The sequence below is a fragment of the Callithrix jacchus genome, chromosome 3, assembly GCF_049354715.1.
Source record: "Callithrix jacchus isolate 240 chromosome 3, calJac240_pri, whole genome shotgun sequence".
NCBI lineage: Eukaryota > Metazoa > Chordata > Mammalia > Primates > Cebidae > Callithrix > Callithrix jacchus.
Window position 1 is genome coordinate 153,854,610 of NC_133504.1, and position 26,045 is coordinate 153,880,654.

Sequence of the window (26,045 nt, forward strand, 5' to 3'; positions counted from 1 at the left end):
TAGAGATGGGGTTTCACCATGTTAGCCAGGCTGTTTTGGAACTCCTGACCTCAAATGATCTGTTCACCTCCCCCTCCCAAAGTGCTGAGATTACAGATGTGAGGCCTCTCTTCCCTACTTTATTTTCATATACATCTATTATTGTTATTTTGATCTATCTCTCCTCAAACAAATTAAGGTCCACCAAGAGGGCATGCCTTCATTTGTGAAACAATTATTTAAAGAAGCCTACAGTATAAGGCATTGTTTCTGGCACTGAGAGAGGAAGAAAGCTAGGTGGTGGCCAGGCATGGTAGCTCACACCTGTAATCCAAGCACTTTGGAGGCCAAGGCGGGCGGATCACCTGAGGTCGGGAGTTCAAGACCAGCCTGACCAACATGGTGAAACCCCGCCTTTATTAAAAAACAAAAACAAAAGCTAGGTGGAGGCCCGGTGCAGTGACTCATGCCTGTAATTCCAGCACTTTGGGAGGCTGAGGTGGGTGAATCACCTGAGGTCAGGAGTTCAAGATCAGCCTGGCCAACATGGCGAAACCCTGTCTCTACTAAAAACACAAAAATTAGGCCAGGCGTGGTGGCTCATGCCTATAATCCCAGCACTTTGGGAGGCCACGATGGGCGGATCACATTAGGTCAGGAGTTTGAGATCAGCCTGACCAAAATGGTGATACCCTGACTCTATTAAAAAAAAAAAATTAAAAAATTAGCCAGACATAGTCGCGGGTGCCTATAATCCCAGCTACTCGGGAGGCTGAGGCGGGAGAATTGCTTGAACCCGGAAGGCAGTGGTTGTAGTGAGCCAAGATCATGCCACCACACTCCAGCCTGGGCGACAGAAGGAGACTCTGTCTCAAAAAAAAAAAAAAAAAAAAAAAAGCCGGGTATGGTGGCACACCTGTAGTCCCAGCTACTTGGGAGGCTGAGGCACAAGAATTGCTTGAGCCTGCAATGCCAAAGCTGTAGTGAACCGAGATCACAGCACCGCACTCCAGCCTTGGTGACAGTGAGACTTCATCTCAACAAATAATAAAGTAACGTAAAAAATAAATAATAAAATCTATGATATACAAAACTCCATTTAATAATAAGCAAGCTATTGCAGAGAATGAAAAATAAAATCATTGCTTTTTAGTTATTTAAACACAACACATAAGAAACATCAAAATTGATAGGGAGAGACTAAAAAGAGAGCTACTTTTTGGTCCACCTAACAGTTTGGAAGAGGACAATTTAAAATGGATTCTGCCTGGTACTGTAAATGCCCAAGAACAAAGCACTGACTTTTTGGCAAAGTTCTAGCAAATCAGAAACCGTGGAGTGTCAGATTCTCAATGACTGCTCCCTCGTGTAATACCTCAAAAACAAGTCAGTGAGCTGCAGTACCTTTACTATTTTTTTTTTTTTTTTTTGAGACGGAGTTTCGCTCTTGTTACCCAGGCTGGAGTGCAATGGCGCGATCTCGGCTCACCGCAACCTCCGCCTCCTGGGTTCAGGCAATTCTCCTGCCTCAGCCTCCCCAGTAGCTGGGATTACAGGCACGCGCCACTACCTTTACTATTTTTAAACTGACTTAAAAGATGTAAGAAAAAAATAGACCAGGAGAAGCATCCCAGCAACCCAACCACGGCCAGTCTTCCCTGGACACCATGAACCACACGGTCCAAACCTTCTTCACACCCGCCAGCACCAGCCGTCCCCGGAACTATGAGATGCTGAAGGAGGAACATGAGGTGGCTGCGCTGGGGGCGCCCCACAACCCCGCGCCCCCAACATCCACCGTGATCCACATCCGAAGCGAGACCTCTGTGCCCGACCACGTCGTCTGGTCCCTGTTCAACACCCTCTTCATGAACTCCTGCTGCCTGGGCTTCATAGCGTTCGCCTACTCCGTGAAGTCTAGGGACAGGAAGATGGTTGGCGACCTGACCGGGGCCCAGGCCTACTCCTCCACCGCCAAGTGCCTGAACATCTGGGCCCTGATTTTGGGTATCATCACGACCATTCTGCTGATCATCATCCCAATACTGATTCTGCAAGCCTATCAGATCAGAGGAATCATCCCGGCCAGGGGCTCTGCCGGTGACCTGTCTCCCATGTACTCCAGCTTCCATTCCTCGCCCTGCCCCCAGCCGACCCTGTATCAGCCTTTTAACCTCACACACTTTTCCACAGTTGTGTTCAATAAAGTGCACATGTTCCTGGAAAAAAAAAGAAAAAGAAAAAATAGACCAATGGGTATCCATCAAGAATAATTTGAATAAACAGTCAAATATCATTTTAAACTATGGTAGTGGTCAGTTTCATATTATTGTATCCTTTTCGGAAATTTTGTGTATCCTTTTAATTTTTAAAAAAAATAATTGTATGTTCTTGCGTTTGTTTCAATTATATACATTAAATTGCTTAAACACTGCTGTGTGCACTGTTTTTAACTGATAGTTGTTTTCCTTTGGATGCCAGAAAACGTTAATGCTTGGTAAGTTTAAAACACTAAAAAAAAAAAATGAGTTCTTTCTTATTGAGAAGCACCCACCTAATTAGTAAATGCTTATTTCTGCGTTCCACTCTCAGAGATCCTTTTTTTTTTTTTTTAATGTTTGAAGTTGGAGACGTACGTTTTCAGCCAGTACCCAAAGTGATTGTGAGGCCTGGTGGCCCAAAGACATACCTTGAGAACGACTCGAAGCAATGCTATTTTCATGTTTTGCAGCTTTCAAAATGCTAACTTCAGAAATCGAAGGAGGGTGGGTAACTCGAAAGACTGTCAGAATACCCGAGAGTGAGCCGCTCACGCAGTGCCGGGTTGCACAACTTTCCTTTACTTTGCAGATCTCTCCCTGGGGCGGAAATCATTTCATTTTCACCAAGCAATTAACCATCTTCCAACCAGTTCCGTCTACGTCCCTCATGATGACCCCCAAAAGTCACCAGCTCATCCCCGCGGCGGAAGATAAAGCGCTGTTTGCCCTGCGTGCCCTCGCAGGGTCGCGGGGCCGCGGGAACCTGGGTTCGCTTCCCGCCACCCGGGCTCCTCCTCTCCAGGCCCTGTCGGGTCGGGTCCTCCCCGAGGCGCCCAGCGCGGCAGGTCTTGGCGCCAACCGGGTGGCGGCGCTGTCCGCCCTGCGCGCGGCCGCTTCGGGCCCGAGGGAGGCGGATGCACGGCCGGCGGAGGAAGGGGAGGGAGCGAGGAGCGCGCACTGCTCTCGCGTGCTCTCGCGCCACTCGCGTGACCGGCCGGTGTGTGCGCGAGGCGCCGGCTCCCGGGGCACGGACTGCCGGGCGCGCGCCACTGCGAGGGGCGTCCGGGTCCGAGTCGGCTACCCGGGCCGGCGCGAGGTGCGGGCGGGCGGGCTGCGGGGGTCCCGAGCGGACACACGCACACAGGCTCCCGGAGGAGCCTTCTCGGAGGCTGCTCTTCCTCGGCCAGACGGAGAGCGGCACTGTCTCCCCGCCCAGCGCTCACTCGCCCCGCGTCTCCCCCCGCGGCGGCTGCTCCTCGGCACCGCCAGCCCCAGCGCCGCTCCCGGGCGGGCGGGTGGCGGCGGCGGGACCCGCGGAGCCGCTTTGTGTGCAACCCGACGAGGGGCGGCGGCGCAACCACCTGACAGAGGCCCGGGCGCTCGATGCACCTTCCGCCCGCATGAGGAGGAGGTAAAGGCGGCGGCGGCGGCTCGGCTCCCGCCCTCGGCTGCTGGAGGGAGGGGACGGAAGGAGAGACAGAGGGGGGGCCGTGGGTCCGAGGCCCGGTGGGGCCGCCCGGGGGTGCGGGGAAGGCCTCGGCGGTGCCGGCGGCGCCAAGCGGCAGGGAGCCAGAGAAGCCGTTGGGGTCCCTCAGCCGAAGTTGAAGGAACAAAATGTGAAGTGCGGAGCCGCGTCAGCCGCTTCCTGGCGTGGGGCTGGGGGTGGAGGGCGGCTTGTTTTCCCCTCCCGCGGGGGTGAGGGAGCGGAACCGAGGAGGGGCGGCAGCGCGGCGGGGACTGCCCGGAGTCCGAGGCTCGGCTGGGCAAGGGCGTTTTGTTCCCGGGAGCCGCCACTGCGCGTGGGTCCGCTCGGTCCCTAGTTTTGCGGCCTAAGCCGAGCCCTATAGGCCTCGCGTCTGCTTTCCTGGAGAGGACTAGTCGGGCGGGACTCGGCGCTTCCCTCCAGCCAAGTGGGGGCCTTGGGGTCCTTATCAACCTCCTGAGGCCGCCAAACTTCGGACCTTGGTGCTCGGGGGTGGATTTCATTGTGAAAGGGGGAAAGGTAAACTCCTGGCGCTGTTCGCTGTCTCCCGCGGCCGCGGCGGCTGGTACCGGGAAGCCCAGTGAGCCCCGGGCTGGCTGGGCCGGCGCTGGCGGGGTCCGAGCCCCGGGAAAAAGCGGGTGGTGGGGCCGCTGCCGGGTCCCCGGCCTCCGGGGAGAAAGAGCCTTTTCCAGATTAGAGAGATTTGAAATGAAAAAAGAGGTTAGAAAGTCGCCCCTTTCCCGCTGAACTTTGGTTTTCTGACCGATAGAGGCCGGTAGAGGACTGTGAACGAAAAGTTGTCCCCCAGGATGGACTTCACCGCGCAGCCCAAGCCTGCCACTGCCCTCTGTGGCGTCGTGAGTGCCGACGGGAAGATCGCTTACCCTCCGGGTGTAAAAGAGATCACCGACAAGATCACCACGGACGAGATGATCAAACGCCTGAAGGTAAGCGTCTGGACGGATTGTTCGCTCTCTGGATGTCTTGGTAGCAGGTGCTTTTTCCTGTGATATGGCTACTCTGCTCGGTCTGGCCTTTAGAGTTCCAAGTTTTTTAGATGTCTTACCTCCTCAGAAAGGTATTGTATCACTACTACGTCTTTGAGTAAGTTTTCTAGTGACATAACCATTGTGAGAAATTTTAAAAGAGTGTGATTTAAAAGAAAAAAGTACTGGTTTTCAAGCATAAGAATTTGTGTGTTTTTCGTTTTTTTCTGGAGATATTTAATGAGAATACTGTTCAGAGTGGCTTGCAAACCTAAATGTAGGCAGGAATTTGCCTAAGAAGTTTCCTAGTTTCAGCCTGTGAGGGGGATTGATTAAAGCACAAAGTCCTTTTTAAAAATTGGCATAATTTTCTAATATCCAGAAGCTTAAATATGTATATAGTGTGGTTAAACTTTGACAGTAGGTACAGACTTCTCAAAATTGAGGTTTAAAGTTAGATGTTTTAAATCTATACGTTCAAAGGAGTTTAAGAGTATTACGGCTCTTTTTATGAGGCGTCAGCTAATTTTGTTTAAGCATGGCAGTCCGAAGGTTAAGGTTTTAAATTTCAACCTTATGTTGGTTAGTTTTTTTGGTTTCTGTGTCACTGACATAGATCGTGGCCAGAATCTTACCAAATAAGTGATATTCTTGTAGGATCAGCTTGAAGCAGTGGTTTTCAGTCAGGGCAACTTTGACCTCCAGGAGATATTTGGCAATGGTGGAGACATTTTGGTTGTCATAATTGGTGCTAGATTGGAGTAGGGAATGATTTGAGTAAGAATAGACCAGAGGCAGTGAGTCCAGCTAGGAAACTAAACAGTAGTCTGGGTGAAAGACATTGAAATCTTTAGGCAGGGCTTTGGCATTGGTAATAGTGACTAGGAAATGATTTAACAGACTTTTCAGAGTTAGAATCAATCAGAATTGGTGGGAGGTAAGGGAAGGAATATTGTCAATGTTTCCACCTTGGGCAACTTGGCAAAATGTATTTTAGGGAATAATTTTGCCCTCTTGCTCTTGGAGCCCAGTAAATATATCTAATGTTGCATTTTAATGAGTATAGTATTTAAAATATTCCTACGGTTTAGCTTTCAAAACTAAGTTGCTTCTACAATTTGCCTTTTGGAAGGAATAAGACAACAGTTCCTTTCATTAAAACAAATATTTTTATTTTTATTTTTTAATCGAAACAGGGTTTCACCATGTTGGCCAGGCTGGTTTCTTTTCTTTTTTTTAAAGACGAGGTTTCACCATGTTGGTCAGGCTGGTCTTGAACTCCCGACCTCAGGTGATCCGCCCCCCTTGGCCTCCAAAGTGCTTGAATTACAGGCATGAGCCACCACACCCAGCCCAGTTTTTTTGTTTGTTTGTTTGTTTGTTTGTTTGTGAGGGCGGGTTGGATCTCTGTCCCTCAGGCTGGAGTGCAATGGTGTGATTTCAGCTCACTACAACCTCAGCCTCGGGATTCAAGTGATTCTCCTGCCTGAGCCTCCCAAGTAGCTGGGACTACTGGTGTATGCCACTATGCCTGGCTAATTTTTTTTTGTATTTTTTCTTTTACTTTTTTTGAGATGGAATTTTTGCTCTTGTTGCCTAGGCTGGAGTGCAGTGACGGAATCTCCACTCACTGCAACCTCCGCCTCCCAGGTTCGAGCGATTTTCCTGCGTCAGCCTCCTGAGTAGCTGGGATTACAAGCATGTGCCACCACACCTGGCTAATTTCTCCATGTTTAGTCAGTTTGGTCTTGAACCCCTGACCTCAGGTGATCTGCCTGCCTCAGCCTCCCAAAGTGCTGGGATTACTGGCATGAACCCGGCCATATATGTTTTCTTTTTAATAAGGCAGAATTTCACTGTGTCTGTCAGTTCGTTTCTAACTCCTGATCTCAAATGATCCACCTGCCTCACCTTCCAAAGTGCTGGGATTACAGGTGTGAGCTGCTGCTCCTGACCCCTTTCACTAAAATAAGTCTTGGCCTGGTGTGGTGACTTGCGCCTATAATCCCAGCACTTTGGGAGGCTAAGGTGGGCGGATCACCAGGTCAGGAGATCGAGACCAGCCTGACCAACATGGAGAAACCCTGTCTCTACTGAAAATGCAAAATTAGCCAGGCATGGTGGCACATGCCTGTAATCCCAGCTACTCGGGAGGCTGAGACAGGATAATCACTTGAAGCTGAGAGGCGAAGGTTGCGGTGAGCCGAGATCACGCCACTGCACTCCAGCCTGGCGACTCTGTCTCAAAAAAAAAAAAAAAAAAAAAAATCCTGTGCCGGGTGCATTGGCTCATGGGCAGATCACCTGAGATTGGGAGTTTGAGACCAGTCTGACTAATGTGGAGAAACCTCATCTCTACTAAAAACACCAAATTAGGTGGGTATAGTGGCACATAAATCCCAGCTACTCAGGAGGCTGAGACAGGAGAATCGCTTGAACCTGGGAGGCGGAGGTTGTGATCAGCTGAGATTGTGCCATTGCGCTCCAGCCTGGGCAACAAGAGCAAACCTCTGTCTTGAAAAAGAAAAAAAAAAAACACAAAACAAATCTTAATACTAAAGATTATACATGAATTGGGGTGCTTGATGGATGCCTCTAGAAGTTACACTAAGTTATGAAATATAAAACTTAAACAATTTGTGGATCTTTAATTTTTATCAAGTTTTCAAATTAGGAATATTGAAACCTTGAATTCTAGTGGTGGATAATCTGGTTAAAAAGTGGAAAGTTGTGGCTGGGTGCAGTGGCTCACATATGTAATTTCAGCACTTTGAGGGCTGGGGCAGGAGGATCATTTGAGCCCAGGAGGTTCAGACCTGGGCAACATAGTGAGACCCTGTCTCAGTTTTATTTTTTTAAGGTGTGGTGGGGAAGTTATGACTACTTATATACATTTTCTGTTTGAAAACATTATCAGAAGTACTGTTAACGATAAATGGACATACAATCCAATCGAGAATGATTATCCATTTGTTGAGTTCTTTTGGAAGTTAAAATTAACATTTATATCAACCAACTTTAATGTTCTGCCAAAATTTTTTCTGAAAAATTCTTTTGATTTTTTTGAAATCCTTCTGCCTTCCTATTTTGACTTTCTACTTTTAGGGATCCCTGTTGTTGTTGTTGTTGTTTTTTAATTTTTAAAATTTTATTTTTGGGGGGGTTTCCTAGGGAACCCCCTCTCCCTGGCTTACAAATGCATTGACAAGGGATTCCTGTTTAACGTACTGCATCTTATTGGAAATGTAGATTTTTAACAATACTTATTTTGAAATTTAGTTAATTTTTTATTAGAACCTTAGTTATTGGTAATTTTATAAATTCAGGAGTTTATTATAGCAACAATGTTCAAATGCTATGCACATATAAAGAGACCTTTAGCCCGGATGCAGTGGCTCATGCTTATAATCCTAGCACTTTGGGAGGCCGAGGATCGATCAGTTGAGCTCAGGAGTTCGAGACCAGCCTGGCCAACATGATGCAACCTTGTCTTTACTAAAAATACAAAAATTTAGCCAGTTGTGGTGGCACATATCTGTAATCCCAGCTACTCCTGTGCCTGAGGCATGAGAATGACTTGAACTCAGGAGGCGGATGTTGCAGTGAACCATGATTGTGCCACTGCGCTCTAGCCTGGGTGACAGAGTGAGACTCTTGTCTCATTAAAAAAAAGAACTTAAAGGCAAGTATAATCTCAGTCAAAGAAATTCAGAGGTGTGTGGGTCTCTTCTTATCAGTTTTGAAGAATGGAACAAGGCTGGGTATGGTGGCTAATGCCTGTAATCTCAATCTCAGCACTTTGGGAGGTTAAGGCAGGAGGATCCTTTGAGCCTAGGAATTTGAGATTGGCCTGGGCAACATGGCAAAACCTTGCCTCTACAAAAATACAAAAATTAGCTGGGTGTAGTGGCATGCAAATATAGTCCTTGCTACTCAGGGGGCTGGGGTGGGAGGATCACTTGAGCCCAGGAAGGTTGGGGCTGCAATGAGCTGTGATTGTACCACTGTGTTCTAGCCTGGGTGACAGAGTGAGACCCTGTCTCAAAAAAAATAAAAGAACAAACTTTTTTTTTTGAGACAGGGTCTCACTCTGTCTTCTCACTCTTACTTCACAGATAATAAAAAGTTAGGCCAAAGTGTCCAAATAACCTTTACCAAAATCAGTCACAGAGCAGGTTAGTGGGAGAGATGGGGCAATAATACCATATTTACTTTGGTTTTTATATAGCTGCTTTCTTCTAAGGAATCTAAACTAAGTAGAACTAAAAAGTTATGATTTTTATCATGTAGTTGAAGACAGTAAAGTGAACTGTGAAGAGAATCAATGAGAGGTAGTTTGGTCTTTTGTAGGGAGGAAAATAACAGCATTTTGTTGTTGTTGTTATTTTTTTTTGAGACGGAATATTGCTCTGTAGCCCAGACTGAAGTACAGTGGTGTGATTTTGGCTCATTGCAACCTCTGGATCCTGGTTCAAGCACTTCTGCCTCAGCCTCTCTAGTAGCTGCGATTACAGGAACATGCCACCCTACCCAGCTAATTTTTGTATTTTTAGTAGAGATGGGATTTCACCATGTTGGCCAGGCTGGTCTTGAACTCCTGACATCGTGATCTGCCTGCCTCAGCCTCCCAAAGTGCTGAGATTACAGGCATGAGCCACCGTGCCCAGCCTTTTTTTTTTTTTTTTTTTTTTTTTTAAAAAAAAAAGCATTTGAGAGAAACTGTTTTGAAGCTTTGAAGCGTCATTGAAAATAATGCTTAGAGTGTGTCTTTGAAAGAGCTAAGATATGCTTTCGCATACTAGAACTTTTAATTCCTGTTTCCAGGGCACTACTTTACCTATTTTTGTTATGTCAGGCACCACACTGGTCTTCTGTCGGTTCCCTGAATATGCTATGTTTATTTTGGACTAGACAGATTCCTCACATTACGTAGCCCATATGCTCATTTGTCACTCATTCATTACTTTTTAAGTGAAGTCTTTAAGATTCTACATTACATAGTCTTTAAGTCCTTCATATCACTATTACAGTTGTAATATTACATTTATTTGGTTTGTCTCTCCAGCTTCTCTGCAAAACTTTTTTTTTTTTTTTTTTTTTAAGAGTCTTGCTCTGTCACCCAGGCAGATGGCATGCCCAGTGCAGTGGCATGATCTTGGCTCACTGCAACCTCCACCTCCCAAGCAGCTGAGACTACAGGTTCATGCCACCACGCTCAGCTAATTTTTGTATTTTTAGTAGAGATGGAGTTTTTCCATGTTGGCCAGGATGGTCTTTATCTCTTGACTTCGTGATCTGCTAGCCTCGGCCTCCCAAAGTGCTGGGATTACAGATGTGTGCCACTGCACCAGGCTAACCTTTTTTTTTTTTTATGGGACGGAGTCTTACTCTGTCGCCAGGCTGGAGTGCAGTGGCACGATCTTGGCTCACTGCAGCCTCTGCCTCCCGGGTTTGAGTGACTCTTCTGCCTCAGCCTCCTGAATAGCTGGAACAGGAAGTGTGCTTCACCATGCCCAGCTAATTTTTGCTTTTTTTTTTTTTTGAGACAAGAGTTTCGCTCTTGTTACCCAGTGCAATGGCGTGATCTTGGCTCACCACAACGTCTGCCTCCTGGGTTCAGGCAATTCTCCTGCCTCAGCCTCCTGAGTAGCTGGGATTACAGGCACGCACCACCACTCCCAGCTAATTTTTTGTATTTTTAGTAGAGACTGGTTTCACCATGTTGACCAGGATGGTCTCGATCTCTTGACCTCGTGATCCACCGTGCCCGGCCAATTTTTGCATTTTTAGTAGAGATGGGGTTTCACTGTGTTGGCCAGGAAATCTCCTTTTTTGTTTTTTTGAGATGGAGTTTTGCTCTTGTTACCCAGGCTGGAGTGCAATGGCACGATCTTGGCTCACCGCAACCTCCGCCTCCTGGGTTTAGGCAATTCTCCTGCCTCAGCCTCCTGAGGAACTGGGATTACAGGCATGTGCCACCACGCCCAGCTAATTTTTTGTATTTTTAGTAGAGATGGGGTTTGACCATGTTGACCAGGATGGTCTCGATCTCTTGACCTCATGATCCACCTGCCTCGGCCTCCCAAAGTGCTGGGATTACAGGCCTGAGCCACTGTACCCCTGGCGGTCTTTATCTCTTTACCTCTTGATCCACTGCCTCTGCCTCCCAAAGTGCTAGGGTTACAGGTGTGAGCCACCATGACCAGCTCCCACCAGGCATATTTTCCTTATATTTTCTGAAATCTTTTCTGTATCAACCATTCTCATCTGGCCTATTTGATGATTTAGTAGGAATTAGGATATAGTGGGCTTGATTTAAGGTAGGGGATCCTCTTTTCCTCACAAACCTAGCTTGTTAGAAGTGCTGAATAGATAAGGGCAGGAAGGCCATAATTATTTTCCTTTCCTTTTCTCCAGGGGGACCCCAGAAATACTTGGTTTGGTTCTAATTTTTTTTTTAAAGATGGGGTTTCACCATGTTGATCAGACTGGTCTTGAACTCCCCACCTCAGGTGATCTGCCCGCCTTGGCCTCCAAAGTATTTGGATTACAGGCGTGAGCCACGACACCCGGCCTGGTTCTAATTATTTTTACTTCCATGAATGATTTTTATTTACCCTGTATTGCCATACAGTCTGATAATTTTGCATGTAATTAATTTTATAATTTCAACTCTAAATCTGTTTATATATTTTATTTTAATATTTGTATTAATGTAGAAGATTCTGCTCAGAACATTAAAATTAAATGGAGACGTAAGATCTTTTAAAATCAAGTCCTAAAATAATAGCCAATATACATTTGTAAAGGGAGGCTTAGTGTAGTATAGTTCTTATTTCAGACTTCTGTTTGTTAGAGGAACTGTTCTGGTTATCTCTTGCTCGGTAACAAACTTTTTGCCATGCGCAGTGGCTCACGCCTGTAATTCCAGCTTTTAAAGAGGCAGAGGCGGGAGAATAGCTTGAGCCCAAGAGGTCGAGACCTGCCTGGGCAATATAGCGAGACCCTGTTCTCCACAAAAAGGAAAAAAAGCCAAAAAAAATAGTGTAACAAACTTTTTAAAAGATATTTAAAAATTTTTATTATGGTAATAACATAAAATTTATGATTTTAATCATTTTAATGTATAGTTCTTTAGCATTAGGTACTATCATTGTTGTACAACCATCACCACCATTCATCTCCAGAATTTTTCATCTTCCCCAACTGAAATTCTACCAATTAAACACTAACTCCTCATTTTTTCCTTCCCCCAGGTCCTGGCAACCGCCATTCTGTTTTTTGTCTAGATGAATTTGACTTACTTTCCACTTGATCTTAGCCAGAAGGCTCAGAAGCGATTGCCTTACTCTCAAATAAGCGAAATCATACAATATTTGTCCTTTTGTGATTGGCTTATTTTAATTAACATATACCTTTAAGGCTCATCTGTATTATAGCATGTGTTAGAATTTCTTTCCCTTTTAAAGCTGAATAATATTCCATTGTATGTATGTACCACATTTTGTTTTCCTGTCAATGAACCCTTGAAATATTTTCCACCTTTTAGCTATTGTGAACAACTTTTCTTATTATCTCAGTTTTGTGGATCAGGAATTCAGGCAGGGTTTGGCTTACTCATTGGTATTTAGCTAGTGACTGGATTGGTCTAGAGGATCCACAGTAGCTTTACTTAAACACTTGATACCTTAGTGGGAACTGCTGAAAGACTGGACTCAGCTGGACTCTTTTCTCTAAGATGTAGTTTTAGGGTTTTCCACATAGTCTTTCTAGCAGACTAATTGGGCTCTGGGTTCCAAGACACCATGGAGGAGGTTGCCAGTACTTGGTCCAGAAACAGCATTATCACCTCTACCTTACTCTGCTGGTTAAAAGAAAGTACCATTGTCATAGCCCAACCCACATTCAAGGGGAGAAAAAAGATGGGCCTTACCTTTCAGTGGAAGTAGGAAAGAATTTTTAGCTCCTGTCTGCCACAGGAGCTCTTGTGACAAGTCATGTGTACACTTTTAAATTTTTTTTTTTTTTGAGACTGAGTTTCACTGTTGTTACCCAGACTGAAGGGCAGTGGCACGATCTCAGCTCACTGCAACCTCCGCCTCCTGGGTTCAAGCAATTCTCCTGCCTTAGCCTCCGAGTAGCTGGGACTACAGGCGCGCACCACCATGCCCAGCTAATTTTTGTATTTTTAGTAGAGATGGGGTTTCACCTTGGTGACCAGGATGGTCTCAATCTCTTGACCTTGTGATCCACCCGCCTCAGCCTCCCAAAGTGCTGGGAGTACAGGCTTGAGCCACTGCGCCCAGCTTTTATTATTAGTAGTAGTTTTTTTTTTTTTAAGACAGAGTCTTGCTCAGGCTGGAGTGCAGTGGTACTGTTTCTGCTCACTGTAACCTCCGCCTCCCAGGTTCAAGCAATTCTCCTGCCTTAGTCTTGAGAATAGCTGGAATTACAGGTGTGTACCACCATGCCCAGCTAATTTTTATATGTTTCACCATGTTGGTCAGGCTGGTCTCGAACTCCTGACCTCAGGTCATCTGCCCTCCTCAGCCTCCCAGGGTGCTGGGATTACAGGCATGAGCCACTGTAGTGGGCCATATTTTATTATTATTTTTTGAGATGTAGTCTTTTTTTTTTTTTTTTTTTTGAGGCGGAGTTTCGCTCTTGTTACCCAGGCTGGAGTGCAATGGCTCACTGCAACCTCCGCTTCCTGGGTTCAAGCAATTCTCCTGCCTCAGCCTCCCGAGTAGCTGGACTACAGGCGCGTGCCACCATGCCCAGCTAATTTTTTGTATTTTTAGTAGAGACGAGGTTTCACCATGTTGACCAGGATGGTCTCGATCTCTTGACCTTGTGATCCACCCACCTCGGCCTCCCAAAATGCTGGGATTACAGGCTTGATTTTTTTTTTTAATTGCGGTAAAAACATAACATAAAATTTACTCTCATTTCTTTTTTTTTTTGAGACAGTCTTGCTGTGTTGCCTGGCGCCAGACTGGAGTGCAGTGCTGCGATCTCAGCTCACTGCAACCTCCACCTCCCTGGTTCAAGCACTTCTTCTGCCTCAGCCTCCCAAGTAGCTGGGGCTATAGGCATGCGCCACCACGCCCAGCTTATTTTTGTATTTTTTAGTAGAGACGGGGTTTCACCATGTTGGCCAGGCTGGTCTTGAGCTCCTGAATTGTGATCTGCCTGTCTCGGCCTCCCAAAGTACTGGGATTACAGGCGTGAGCCACCACGGCCTGCCAAAATTTACTGTCTTAACCATTTTTTAAATATTTTTTGGTTTTTTGAGATGGAGTTTCTCTGTATCCCCCAGGCTGCAGTGCAGTACAATCTGCACTCACTGCAACCTCCGCTTCCCAGGTTCAAGCAGTTCTTCTGCCTCAGCCTCCCAAGTAGCTAGGACTACAAGCATGCACCAAGCCCAGTTAATTTTTTTTTTTTTCCTGAGACAGAATCTTGATCTGTTGCCAGGCTGCAGTGCAGTGGTGCAATCTCAGGTCACTGCAACCTCCATCTCCTGGGTTCAAGCGATTCTCATGCCTCAGCCTCCCGTGTAGTTGGGATTACAGGCATGCACCACCACACGTAGCTAATTTTTGTATTTTTAGTAGAGACTGGTTTTCACCATGTTGGCCTGGATGGTCTCGATCTCCTGACTTGGTGATCTTGGCCTCCCAAAGAGCTGGAATTACAGGCATAATTTTTGTATTTTTAGTAGAGATGGGGTTTCACCTTGTTGGCCAGGCTAGTCTCAAACATCTGACCTCAGGTGATCTGCCCACCTCAGCCTCCCAAGGTGCTAGGATTACAGGTGTAAGCCACTGTGCCTAGCCATGATTCCTTTTATTTTTAATAGAATCCAGGTGTCAGCCCAAGCTGGTCTGAAACCACAGAGTTCAAGTGATTCTCTCGCCTTGGCCTCCCAAAGTGCTGGGATTACAGCATGTGCCACTGCACCCAGCCATGTGGACATATTTTAATGTGCCAATAATCTCTGCCAAACTGTTTAACAATTAACTGTGAAAATAAAAGCCAACAAAAATAAAACTCAATGTCCCTTAAACCTATTATCTTACTGTGAGCATTTTATAGATTTCTGATACAGGACATATAAGTCATGGTATTGGCTTTCTTATATGTCAGTGTTGTTACTTACTTTATATACGGTTTTTAATAAGTCTTAACCTAATTTCTATTTAATTCAAGATCTTCAATTAAGACCTAAGTGAGGCTTGAACCTTTCAACATTATTTCTGTTATTAAAATTTTGTCCCCATTCCTTCCTACCCTCATTTCTTCAAACTAAAATGGTATCACTCAATTCCTTTTGAGCTTTTAAGGAAATATAAATAGAGTTCTTTTTTTTGTTGTTTGAGACGGAGTCTTGCTCTGTCACCAGGCTGGAGTGCAGTGGCGCAATCTCGGCTCACTGCAGCCTCCGCCTCCAGGGTTCAAGCAATTCTTCCGCCTCAGCCTCCCAAGTAGCTGGGACCACAGGCACGTGCCACCATGCCTTGCTGTTTTTTGTATTTTTAGTAGAGACGGGGTTTCACCATGTTGGCCAGGATGGTCTCGATCTCTTGACCTCATGATTTGCTCGCCTCCGCCTCTTTTGCAAAGTGCTGGGATTACAGGTGCGAGCCACTGCGCCCGGCCTAAATAGAGTTCTTAACCCCTCTGAACCTCCATATAACACTTATGTTTAATTATTCTCACATAGAACTTCTTGTTGCCAGGAAGCAATAAATTAGCTTCACTGCAAAATATTAATTTGCTTATCTGATGGCAAACTAAATTTAAATGTAGGCAGGTTGGGCATAGTGGTTCACACCTGTGTACCCAGCAATTTATGAGGCTGAGGCAGGTGGATCACTTGAGCTCAGGAGCTCGTGACCAGGCTGGCCTACATGGTGAAATCTCATCTCTACTAAAAACACAAAATGACCAGGTGTGGTGGCTCACCAGCCTAGACAAACATGGTGAAACCATGTCTGTGGTAAAAATACAAAAATTATTATAGGCATAATTTTTGTACTTTTACTTAGCACTTTGAGAGGCCGAGGCAGGTGGATCACAAAAGTCAGGAGATCAGTGACCATCCAAAAATACAAAAAAATTTGCTAGACATGGTAGTCGGTACCTCCCAGCTACCAGAGGGGCTGAGACAGGAGAATCACTTGAACCCAAGAGGTGGAGTTTGCAGTGAGCTGAGATTGCTCCATTGCACTCCAGCCCGGGCAACAGAGCAAGACTCCATCTAAAAATAAATAAATAAATAAGTAAAACGTAGAGGGAAAGAAAAGACTTCTTAAATTCGCTTTTGCAGAAAGATAAATTAATGGAGTCAGTGGGGTTTTTATGATAAATGAAATCCAAGTTCTATAGTTCATTATAATATATGAAATCCTAATAGCTTTTATTTGCTGAAGACAACAGATCAAGAAAGTTCTACCCAGGTGTGGTGGCTCACACCTGTAATCCCAATATTTTTGGAGGCCGAGATGGGTGGATCACCTGAGGTTGGAAGTTTGAGACCAACTTGACCAACATGGAGAAACCCCATCTCTACTAAAAATACAAAAAAAATTAGCTGGGCTTAGTGGTGCATGACTGTAATTCCACCTACTCAGGAGGCTGAGGTAAGAGAATCACTTTAACCTGGGAGGTGGAGGTTGCGGTGAGCTGAGATCATGCCATTGCACTCCAGCCTGGGCAACAAGAGTGAAACTCCATCTCAAAAAGAAAAAAAAAGGACTAGCTGAGCTCGGTGGTGCATGCCTATGATCCCAGCACTTTGGGAGGCGAAGGCAGACAGATAACTTGAGCTCAGGAGTTTGAGACCAGCTTGGCCAGTGTAGTGAAACCCTGTCTCTACTAAAAGTACAAAAAATTAGCTGGGCATGGTGGTGTGCACCTGTAGTTTCAGCGACTTAGGAGGCCGAGTTGGGAGGATCATCTGAGCCTGGGGAGGTTGAGGCTGCAGAGATTGTGATCGTGCCACTGGGCTCCAGCCTAGACTACAGTGAGACACTATCTCAAAAAAAAAAAAAAGACTAAAAATTTTAATTTGGGGCCGGGCGCGGGTGAAACCCCGTCTCTACTAAAAAATACAAAAAATTAGCTGGGCATGGTGGCGCACGCCTATAGTCCCAGCTACTCAGAAGACTGAGGCAGGAGAAATGCTTGAACCCAGGAGGCGGAGGTTGCGGTGAGCCGAGATCACGCCATTGCACTCCAGCCTGGGTAACAAGCGAAACTCTGTTTCAAAAAAAAAAATTTAAATTTGCAGGTGGGGAATAAAATGAAAAAAAAAAAAAAAAACAAACAAAACAAAACAAAACATTTAACACTTCCTACTTAAAGTAGAGACATTGTGATTTATTTTGGTAAAGCCAGCTCTTATTTTTTTTAATGCCCATTATTTTATTGCATTTTAGGTTTTGGGGTACATGTGAAGAACATGCAAGATTGTTGCATAGGTACACACATGGCAGTATGATTTGCTGCCTTCCTCCCCATCACCTATATCTGGCATTTCTCCCCATGTTATCCCTCCCCAACTCCTCATCCCTCACTGTCCCTCTCCTATTTCCCCCCTACAGACCCCAGTGTGTGATGCTCCCCTCCCTGTGTCCACGTGTTCTCATTTTTCAACACCAACCTATTAGTGAGAACATGCAGTGTTTGATTTTCTGTTCTTGTCCAGTTCACTGAGAATGACAGTTTCCAGGTTCATGTCCCTACAAAGGACACGAATTCATCGTTTTTTATGGCTGCATAATATTCCATGGTGTATATGTGCCACATTTTCCCTGTCCAGTCTATCATCGATGGGCATTTGGGTTGGTTCCAGGTCTTTGCTATTGTAAATGTGCTGCAATGAACAGTCGTGTGCATGTGTCCTTATAGTAGAACGATTTATAATCCTTTGGATATATACCCAGTAATGGGATTGCTGGGTCAAATGGAATTTCTCTTTCTAGGTCCTTGTGGAATCGCCACACTGTCTTCCACAATGGTTGAACTAATTTGCACTCCCACCAACAGTGTAAAAGTGTTCCTATTTCTCCACATCCTCTCCAGCATCTGTTGTCTCCAGATTTTTTTTTTTTTTTTTTTTTTTTTTTTGAGATGGAGTTTCGCTCTAGTTAACCAGGCTGGAGTGCAATGGCACGATCTCGGCTCACCACAACCTCTGCCTCCTGGGTTCAGGCAGTTCTCCTGCCTCAGCCTCCTGAATAGCTGCGATTACAGGCACGCACCACCATGCCCAGCTAATTTTTTGTATATTTAATAGAGACAGGGTTTCACCATGTTGACCAGGATGGTCTCCATCTCTTGACCTGGTGATCCACCCGCCTCGGCCTCCCAGTGCTGAGATTACAGGCGTGAGCCACCCCGCCCGGCCATCTCCAGATTTTTTAGTGATCGCCATTCTAACTGAAAGCCAGCTCTTAAATAACAGCATTAATTCAGTAAGGGAAAGTGGATTTATACTGGAAATAGCACTAGAATGGATTTCTATGTGAGATTATTATATTTTGAGATGATTGTAATTTACAATATAAATGCCAATTATATCGTCTGATTGCATCTGTTTCTTTAGATAAAAAGATCACTAAGAATTTTGGTTGTCAAGAAATGTTTTGTAGAGAAAGTGACAATTGGGCTGGGACTTGAAGGTTCAGACTTGGGTAAGCAAATGAGTGGTAAAACATTCCAGGCAGATGAATGACAGAAAGGCAGAAGCATGTTTGGTGTGTTTAAGGAAAATAAGTAAGTACAGCCGGTGTGGTGGCTCACCCTTATAATCTTGGCACTTTGGAAGGCTGAGGAGGGTGGATTACTTGAGGCCAGGAGCTTGAGACCAACCTGACCAACATGGTGAAACCGCCGTCTCTACCAAAAATACAAAAATTAGTCAGGTGTGGTGATGTGCGCCTGTAATCCCAGCTACTCAAGGGGCAAAAGAATAGCTTGAACTCACAAGGCATAGGTTGAAGTAAGCGGAGATTGTACCACCACACTCCAGCCTGGGCAAGAGTGGGACTCTGTCTCAAAAAAAAGTAATGAGTATTACAATTTTGCTAGTGCTGAGGCAACTTAGGGTTAAGTAAGGCTTAGGTAATTCCCTAACCCTACTAACCCTACTTCTTTTTTTTAGACAGAGTCTCACTCTTTTGCCCAGGCTGAAGTGTGGTGGCATGATCTTGGCTTACTGCAACCTCCATCTTCTGGTTTCAAGCAATTCTCCTGCCTCAGCCTTCCAAGTAGCTGGGATTACAGGCACCTGCCACCACACCCAGCTAATTTCTGTATTTGTAGTAGAGACGGAGTTTCACCATGTTGGCCAGGCTGGTTTTGAACTTCTGACCTTGTGATCCACCTGCATCTGCCTTCCAAAGTGCTGGGATTACAGGCATGAGCAACCCTGCTGGGCCAAACCCTACTTTTTTTGTTTTTTTGAGACGGAGTTTCACTCTTGTTACCCAGGCTGGAGTGCAGTGGCGTGATCTCGGCTCACCTCAACCTCCACCTCCTGGGTTCAGGCAATTCTCCTGCCTCAGCCTCCCAAGTAGCTGGGACTACAGGGGCGTGCCATCACGCCCAGCTAATTTTTATATTTTAGTAGAGATGGGGTTTCACCATGTTGGCCAGGATGGTCTCAATCTCTTGACCTCGTGATCCACCCGCCTCAGCCTCCCAAAGTGCTGGGATTACAGGCTTCAGCCACCGCACCCGGCCTCAAACCCTACTTCTTAAAGTACAGTTGGGAGAAAAAAAAAAGGAAGGTACCTATGAAATCCTTGAAGTCATTGAATGACAAAGAAAGGAATTTGAATAAAAAAAAATCTTAGGCCAGGCACAGTGGCTCACGCCTGTAATCTCAGCATTTTGGGAGGCCGAGGCGGGTGGATCACCAGGTCAAGAGATCGAGACCATCCTGGGCAACATGGTGAATCCCCGTCTCTACTAAAAATGCAAAAAATTAGCTGAGCGTGGTAGTGCGTGCCTGTAATCCCAGCTGCTCAGGAGGCTGAGGCAGGAGAATTGTCTGAACCCAGGAGGCAGAGGTTGCAGTGAGCCAAGATTGCGACATTGCACTCCAGCCTAGGTAACAAGAGCGAAACTCCGTCTCAAAACAAAAAACAACAACAAAAAAGAAACTGTCATTTGGACGTGAGGATAAAAAATGACTGGCCACAAAGCAAGGGAGCTATTCATGTACTTAAGAAACTGGGGCCAGGTGTAGTAGCTCACGCCTGTAATCCAAGCACTATGGAGACCAAGGCGGGTGGAGATGGGGTTTCACCATATTGACCAGGCTGATGTTGAACTCCTGACCTTGTGATCCACCTGCCTCACCCTCCCAAAGGGTTGGGATTATAGGCGTGAGCCACTGCTCCTGACCTTAAATAGCAGGAGCTATAGAAAAGTATATAGATGTTTGTTGGGGATGGTGCAGATTTGGTACCAGAACACCTCAATGAAACAAATGTAGAAATAAAGCAAACATTGCAATAAAGCAAGTCACATTAATTTTTTTGTTTCCTATTGCATAGAAAAGTTATGTTTACACTCTTCCATAGTCTATTAAATATGCAATAACTATATATATTTACTTTTTCTTTTTTCTTTCTTTTTTTTTTTTTGGAGATGGAGTCTTGCTCTGTTGCCCAGGCTGTAGTGCCGTGGTGCGACCTTGGCTCACTGCAGCCTTTGCCTCCCGGGTTCAGGTGATTGTCTTGCCTCAGCCTCCTAAGTAGCTGGGATTACAGGCATGTACCACCATGCCTGGCTAATTTTTGTATTTTTAATAGAGATGGGGTTTTGCCCTGTTGGCTAGGCTGGTTTCAAACCCCTGACATCGTGATCAGCTCACCTTGGCCTCCCAAAGTGCTGGGATTACAGGTGTGAGCCACTGCACCTGACCCAGGCTCCACTTATAATTCTAGCTCTCTTGCTCTTTCTACCACATCTACAGTTACTTCCTTTATTGACATCTTAAGTCCCTCAGAGTCATCCGTGAGACTTGGAATCGACTTTTTTTTTCCTGTTTCCACAGCTTGACTTTCTCCAAACTCCAGTTAATGTTGTTATTTTGACTTCCTCCCATGAATTATGAATGTTCTGAATAGCATCTAGAACGGTGAATTCTTTCTAGAAAATTTTTAATTTGCTTTGTCCAGATGCATCCGAGGAATCACAACCTATAGCAGTTATAGCCTTATAAATTGTCTCTTAAATAATGACACTTGAAAGTCAGAATTATTCCTTGATTCATGGGTTGCCAAATATATGTTGTGTCAGCAGGTTTGAAACCATTTCCCTTGTACATCTCTCTCAGCCCTCTTGGGTGACCAGGTGATTGCCAGTGAGCAGTGAAAGGAGGTCAGGTGCGGTGGCTCAAGCCTGTAATCCAGCACTTTGGGAGGCCGAGGCGGGTGGATCATGAGATCAAGAGATCGAGACCATCCTGGTCAACATGGTGAAACCCCATCTCTACCAAAAATAGAAAAAAATTAGCTGGGCATGTTGGCATGTGCTTGTAATCTCAGCTACTCGGGAGGCTGAGGCAGGAGAATTGCCTGAACCCAGGAGGCGGAGGTTGCGGTGAGCCGAGATCGCGCCATTGCACTCCAGCCTGGGTAACGAGCAAAACTCCGTCTCAAAAAAAAAAAGAAAAACATTTTTTGAAAGGAATTATTTTTTCTGAGTAGTAGGTCTCAACAGTGAATTTAAAATATTCAGTAAACTGCCTGGGCACTGTGGCTCATGCCTGTAATTCCAGCAGTTTGGTACACCGAGGCAGGATGATTGTTTGAAGCCAGGAATTTGAGATCAGACTGGGCGACATTGTGAAGCCCTGGCTGTACAAAAAGAAAGCTGAGTATGGTGATGCATGCCTGTAGTCCCAGATACTTGGAAAGTTGATGTGAGAATTGCTTGAGCCCAGGAGGCTGAGTGAGCTATGATTGTGCCACTTGTTCTTGAGTCTGGTCCACAGAAGGGAGACCCTGTGTATTTTAAAAATTAAAAAGAAAATAATTCAGACTGGGTGTAGTGGCTCAGGCCCGTAATCCCAGCACTTCAAGAAGCTGAGGCTGGTGGATTACCTGAGATCAGGGGGTTGAGAGCAGCCTGGCCTTGTCTCTGCTAAGAATACAGAGGTTAGTCTGGTGTGGTGGCACAGGCCTGTAGTTCCAGCTACTGAGAAGGCTGAGGCAGGAGAATTGCTTGAACTCAGGACCTGGCAGATGTTGCAGTGAGCCAAGATTGTGCACTCCAGCCTGGGCGACAGAGAAAGACTTCGTCTCAAAAAACAAAATGGAGTTCAGTAAACCATGCTGTAAACAGATGTGTTGTCATCCAGGCTTTTTTGTTCCATTGATGGGACAGAGGCAGAGTAGATTTAGCATAATTCTTAATTGCACTAGGATTTTCAGAATGACAAATGAACATTGGCTTGGACTTAAAATCACCAGCTGCATTGGGCCTTAACAGGTCATCCTGTTCTTTTTTCTTGTCTTTTTTTCCAGACAGGTTCTCAGTTTGTTACCCAGGCTAGTCACAAACTCTTGGATTTAAACAATCAATCCCCTTGCCTCAGTCTTGTGAGTAGCTGGGATTAGAGGCACATATCACTATGCCAGGCTAGCTTGTCCTTTGAAGCCAGGTATTGACTTCTTGACTGCTCTCTAGCTATGAAAGTCCTAGATGGCATCTTCCAGTAGAATTACTGTTCATTTTAGCCACCTTCATCAGCTAAATCTTTGGCTAACTTACTGAAACTTCTATGTCAGCGCTTGTTACTGGTTCACCTTGCACTGTCTGTCCTTAAACCTCATAACCCAGCCGGGCACAGTGGCTCGTGCCTGTAATCCCAGCACTTTGGGAGGCTGAGGTGGATGGATCACTTGAGGTTAGGAGTTTGAGACCAGCCTGATCAAAATACAGAAACCCTGTTTCCACTAAAAATACAAAATTAGCAGGGCGTGGTGGCACATGCCTATAATCCCAGCTACCCAGGAGGCTGAGGCAGGAGAATTGCTTGAACCTGGGAGGCGGAGGTTGCGGTGAGTCGAGATTGTGCTGTCGCACTCCAGCCTGGGCAACAAGAGTGAAACTCTGTCTCAAAAAACCAACCAACCTCAAAACCGGTCTGCTAGCTTCCAACTTTTCTTTTTTTTTTTTGGAGACAGGGTCTCATTTTGTCGCTCAGGTTGGAGTGTAGTGATGTAATCACAGCTCACTATAGCCAGCCCTGACCTACCTCCCAGGCTCAGGTGATTATCCTACCTCAGCGTCCCAAGTAGCTGGAACTAAAGGTGTGTGCCACCACACCTGACTAATTTTTGGGTTTTTTTTTAATAGAGATGGGGTTTTTCTATGTTGCCCAGGCTGACCTTCCAACTTTTCTTTTGTAGCTTCCTTACCTCTCTCAGCCTTTATAGAGGTGAAGAGAGTTAAGGCCTTGCTCTGGTAGGCTTTGTTTTTAGGGAATGTGGTGGCTGGTTGGATCTTGTATCCAAACCACTAAAACCTCCTCCATATCAGCAGTCAGGCTGTTTCTTTGTCACCATTTGTGTGTCTGGAGTAGCACTTTTTTTTTTTCTTTGAGACAGAGTCTCCATCACTAGGTGCCGGGCTGGAGTGCAGTGGCGCGACCTTGACTCATTGCAACCTCTGCCTCCCGGGTTCAAGCAGTTCTCCTGCCTGAGCCTCCCGAGTAGCTGGGACTACAGGTGTGCGCCACCATGTCCAGCTAATTTTTTTGTATTTTTAGTTGTGATGGGGTTTCACCATGTTGGCCAGGATGGTCTTGATCTCTTGACCTCATGATCCGCCTGCCTCGGCCTCCCAAAATGCTGGGATTACAGGAGTGAGCCACGGTGCTCTCAGCCTTTTTTTTTTTTTGAAAGAGAGTCTTGCTCTGTCTCCCAGGCTGGAAGTCCAGTGGCATGATCTCAGCTCACTGCAGCCTACCAGGTTCAAGCATTCTCCTGTCTCCAAGTAGCTGGGATTGCAGGCGCATGCCAACATACCCAGCAAATTTTTGTATTTTTAATAGAGATGGGGTTTCACCGTGTTGCCCAGGCTGGTCTCGATTTCCTGACCTCAGGTGATCTACCTGCCTCAGCCTCCCAAAGTGTTGGAAATACAGGCAGAGCCTCTGTGCCTGGCCATTTTAATAATAATTTCTGACTTGTTTTTTTGAGATAGAGTCTTGCTCTGTCACCCAGGCTAGAGTGCAGCGGCGCAATGTTGGCTTACTGCAACCTCCGCTTCCTGGGTTCAAGTGATTTTCCTACCTCAGCCTCATGAGTAGGTGGGATTATAGGCGTATGCTGCAGTGCTTGGCTAATTCTGTGTGTTTTTAGTAGAGATGGGGTTTTGCTTTGCTGGCCAGGCTGGTCTGGAACTCCTGACCTCAAGGGATCTACACTCGTGCCTTTGCCTCCCAAAATGCTTGGATTACAGGCATGAGCCACCGCACTCGGCCATTTCTAATTTTTTATTTAAAGTGAGAGAGGTGTGACTTTATTATTTATTATTATTATTTTTTTTTTTTGAGATGGAGTTTCGCTCGTTACCCAGGCTGGAGTGCAATGGCGCGATCTCGGCTCACCGAAACCTCCGCCTCCTGGGTTCAAGCAATTCTTCTGCCTCAGCCTCCCGAGTAGCTGGGACTACAGGCGCGTGCTGCCATGCCCAGCTAATTTTTGTATTTTTAGTAGAGACGGGGTTTCACCCTGTTGACCAGGATGGTCTTGATCTCTTGACTTTGTGATCCACCCCGCCTCGGCCTCCCAAAGTGCTGGGATTATAGGCGTGAGCCACCGCGCCCAGCTGTTTCACTTGAACACTTAGAGGACATTGTAGGCTTATTAATTGGCCAGTTTCAATATTGTTTTAGCTTAGGGAATTTGGAGGCCCAAGAAGAGGGTTCAGGAATAGCCAGTTGGTTGAACAGTCAGAGCACACACAGCATTTATTGATTAAATTTAGTTTTATGTGGGTATAGTTTATGATGCCTCCTGACACGTAAAATAGTCTTATCAAATATCACTAATGACAGATCACCATAGCAGATAGAAGAATAATGCAAAAGTTTGAAATTTTCTGAGAATCACAAAATGTGACACACAGACATGAAGTGAAGTTGGCGGTATTGGAAAAATGACAGCAATAGACTTACTTGTTCAATGCAGGATTGCCACAAACCTTCAGTTTGTTAAAAAAAAAAAAAAAAAAGCTAAAAACTAAAAAACAATTGCAGTAAAACGAGGTGTGCTTGTATTTTTGTCTCGCCTTCCCCCATTCACAGTTACGGGTTATATTCTGCATATACTGCAAGATAATGTTTATTATTTTTTCCATAGGCATTAATTTTGTGGTCTTATAATACTGTTTAATAATTCCCTGGGCCTTTTTTTTGAGGGGGAATCTTGCTCTGTCGCCTAGTCTGGAGTGCAATGACACGATTTTGTTTTGTTTTGAGACAGGGTCTTGTTCTGTTGCCCAGGCTGGAGTGCAGTGGTACAATGTACTGCAGCCTCAACCCCTGCAAGTTCAAGTGACCCTCCCACCTCAGCCTCTCGAGTAACTGGGACTACAGTTGTGCACCACTATACTCATCTAATTGTTAAATTTTATTTTTTGTAGACATGGGGTCACCATGTTGACCAGGCCAGTTTTGAACTCCTGGGCTCAAATGATCCATCCACCTGCCCCAGAACCCCAGAGGGGTTATTATAGGTGTGAGTCACTGTGACCAGCTCATAGTTTTAGAACAGTTACCATCTCAAAATGAAATCCCTGTGTCCAGTAGCTATTACCCTCACAGTCCTAAGAAATCACTAATACTTTTTGTCTATGTACATTTCCCTGATCTGGACATTTCTTTTTTTTTTTTTGAGACAAGAGTCTTGCTCTATCGCCAGGCTGGAATTCAGTGGCTCGATCCCAGCTCACTGCAACTTCTGTTTTCCGATTTCAAACAATTCTCCTGCCTCAGCCTCCTGAGTAGCTGGGACTACAGACATGCACCACCATGCCCAGCTAAATTTTTGTACTTATAGTAGAGACGGGGTTTTACCATGTTGGCCAGGATGGTCTCGATCTCTTGACCTTGTGATCCGCCTGCCTCGGCCTCCCAAAGTGCTGGGATTACAGGCGTGAGCCACCATGCCCGGCTTGGACATTTCATATAAATGGAATCATAAGCAAGTGGTCTCTTGTGGCTGGCTTATTTTACTTAGCATAACATTTCGCCCATTTAAAGCATCAGTACTTTCTTTTTTTTAATTTTTGAGATAGGTTCTCACT

At 45.6% G+C, this 26,045-nt stretch overlaps 2 protein-coding genes and 1 pseudogene across 5 annotated transcripts in view; 2 read left to right on the forward strand and 1 right to left on the reverse strand.

The window, feature by feature from the left end:
• Window positions 1–1,573: 1,573 nt before the first annotated feature.
• Window positions 1,574–26,045, reverse strand: part of LOC144581690 (uncharacterized) — a 138,217-nt gene continuing 113,745 nt past the window's right edge. Inside the window, exons 6-7 of the mRNA XM_078366075.1 lie at window positions 2,669–4,789; window positions 1,574–2,198 (exon numbers count right to left, since the gene is read on the reverse strand). Coding sequence (XP_078222201.1) covers window positions 3,318–4,789 — 1,472 coding nt within the window. The 3' untranslated portion in view covers window positions 1,574–2,198; window positions 2,669–3,317. The remainder of the gene's footprint in view (window positions 2,199–2,668; window positions 4,790–26,045) is intronic.
• On the forward strand, window positions 1,624–2,282 carry LOC108590948 (interferon-induced transmembrane protein 3 pseudogene; annotated as a pseudogene). Its single transcript, XR_013533135.1, has one exon. The product of XR_013533135.1 is annotated as an interferon-induced transmembrane protein 3 pseudogene (transcript).
• Window positions 3,206–26,045, forward strand: part of PDS5A (PDS5 cohesin associated factor A) — a 157,734-nt gene continuing 134,894 nt past the window's right edge. For all 3 annotated transcript variants that reach the window (XR_013533134.1, XM_078367370.1, XM_078367369.1), the window contains exons 1-2: window positions 3,206–3,651; window positions 4,493–4,670. Coding sequence is in view for 2 of the 3 variants with exons in the window: in XM_078367370.1 (XP_078223496.1) it covers window positions 4,533–4,670 (138 nt within the window). In the remaining variant the exon portion in view is untranslated. The remainder of the gene's footprint in view (window positions 3,652–4,492; window positions 4,671–26,045) is intronic.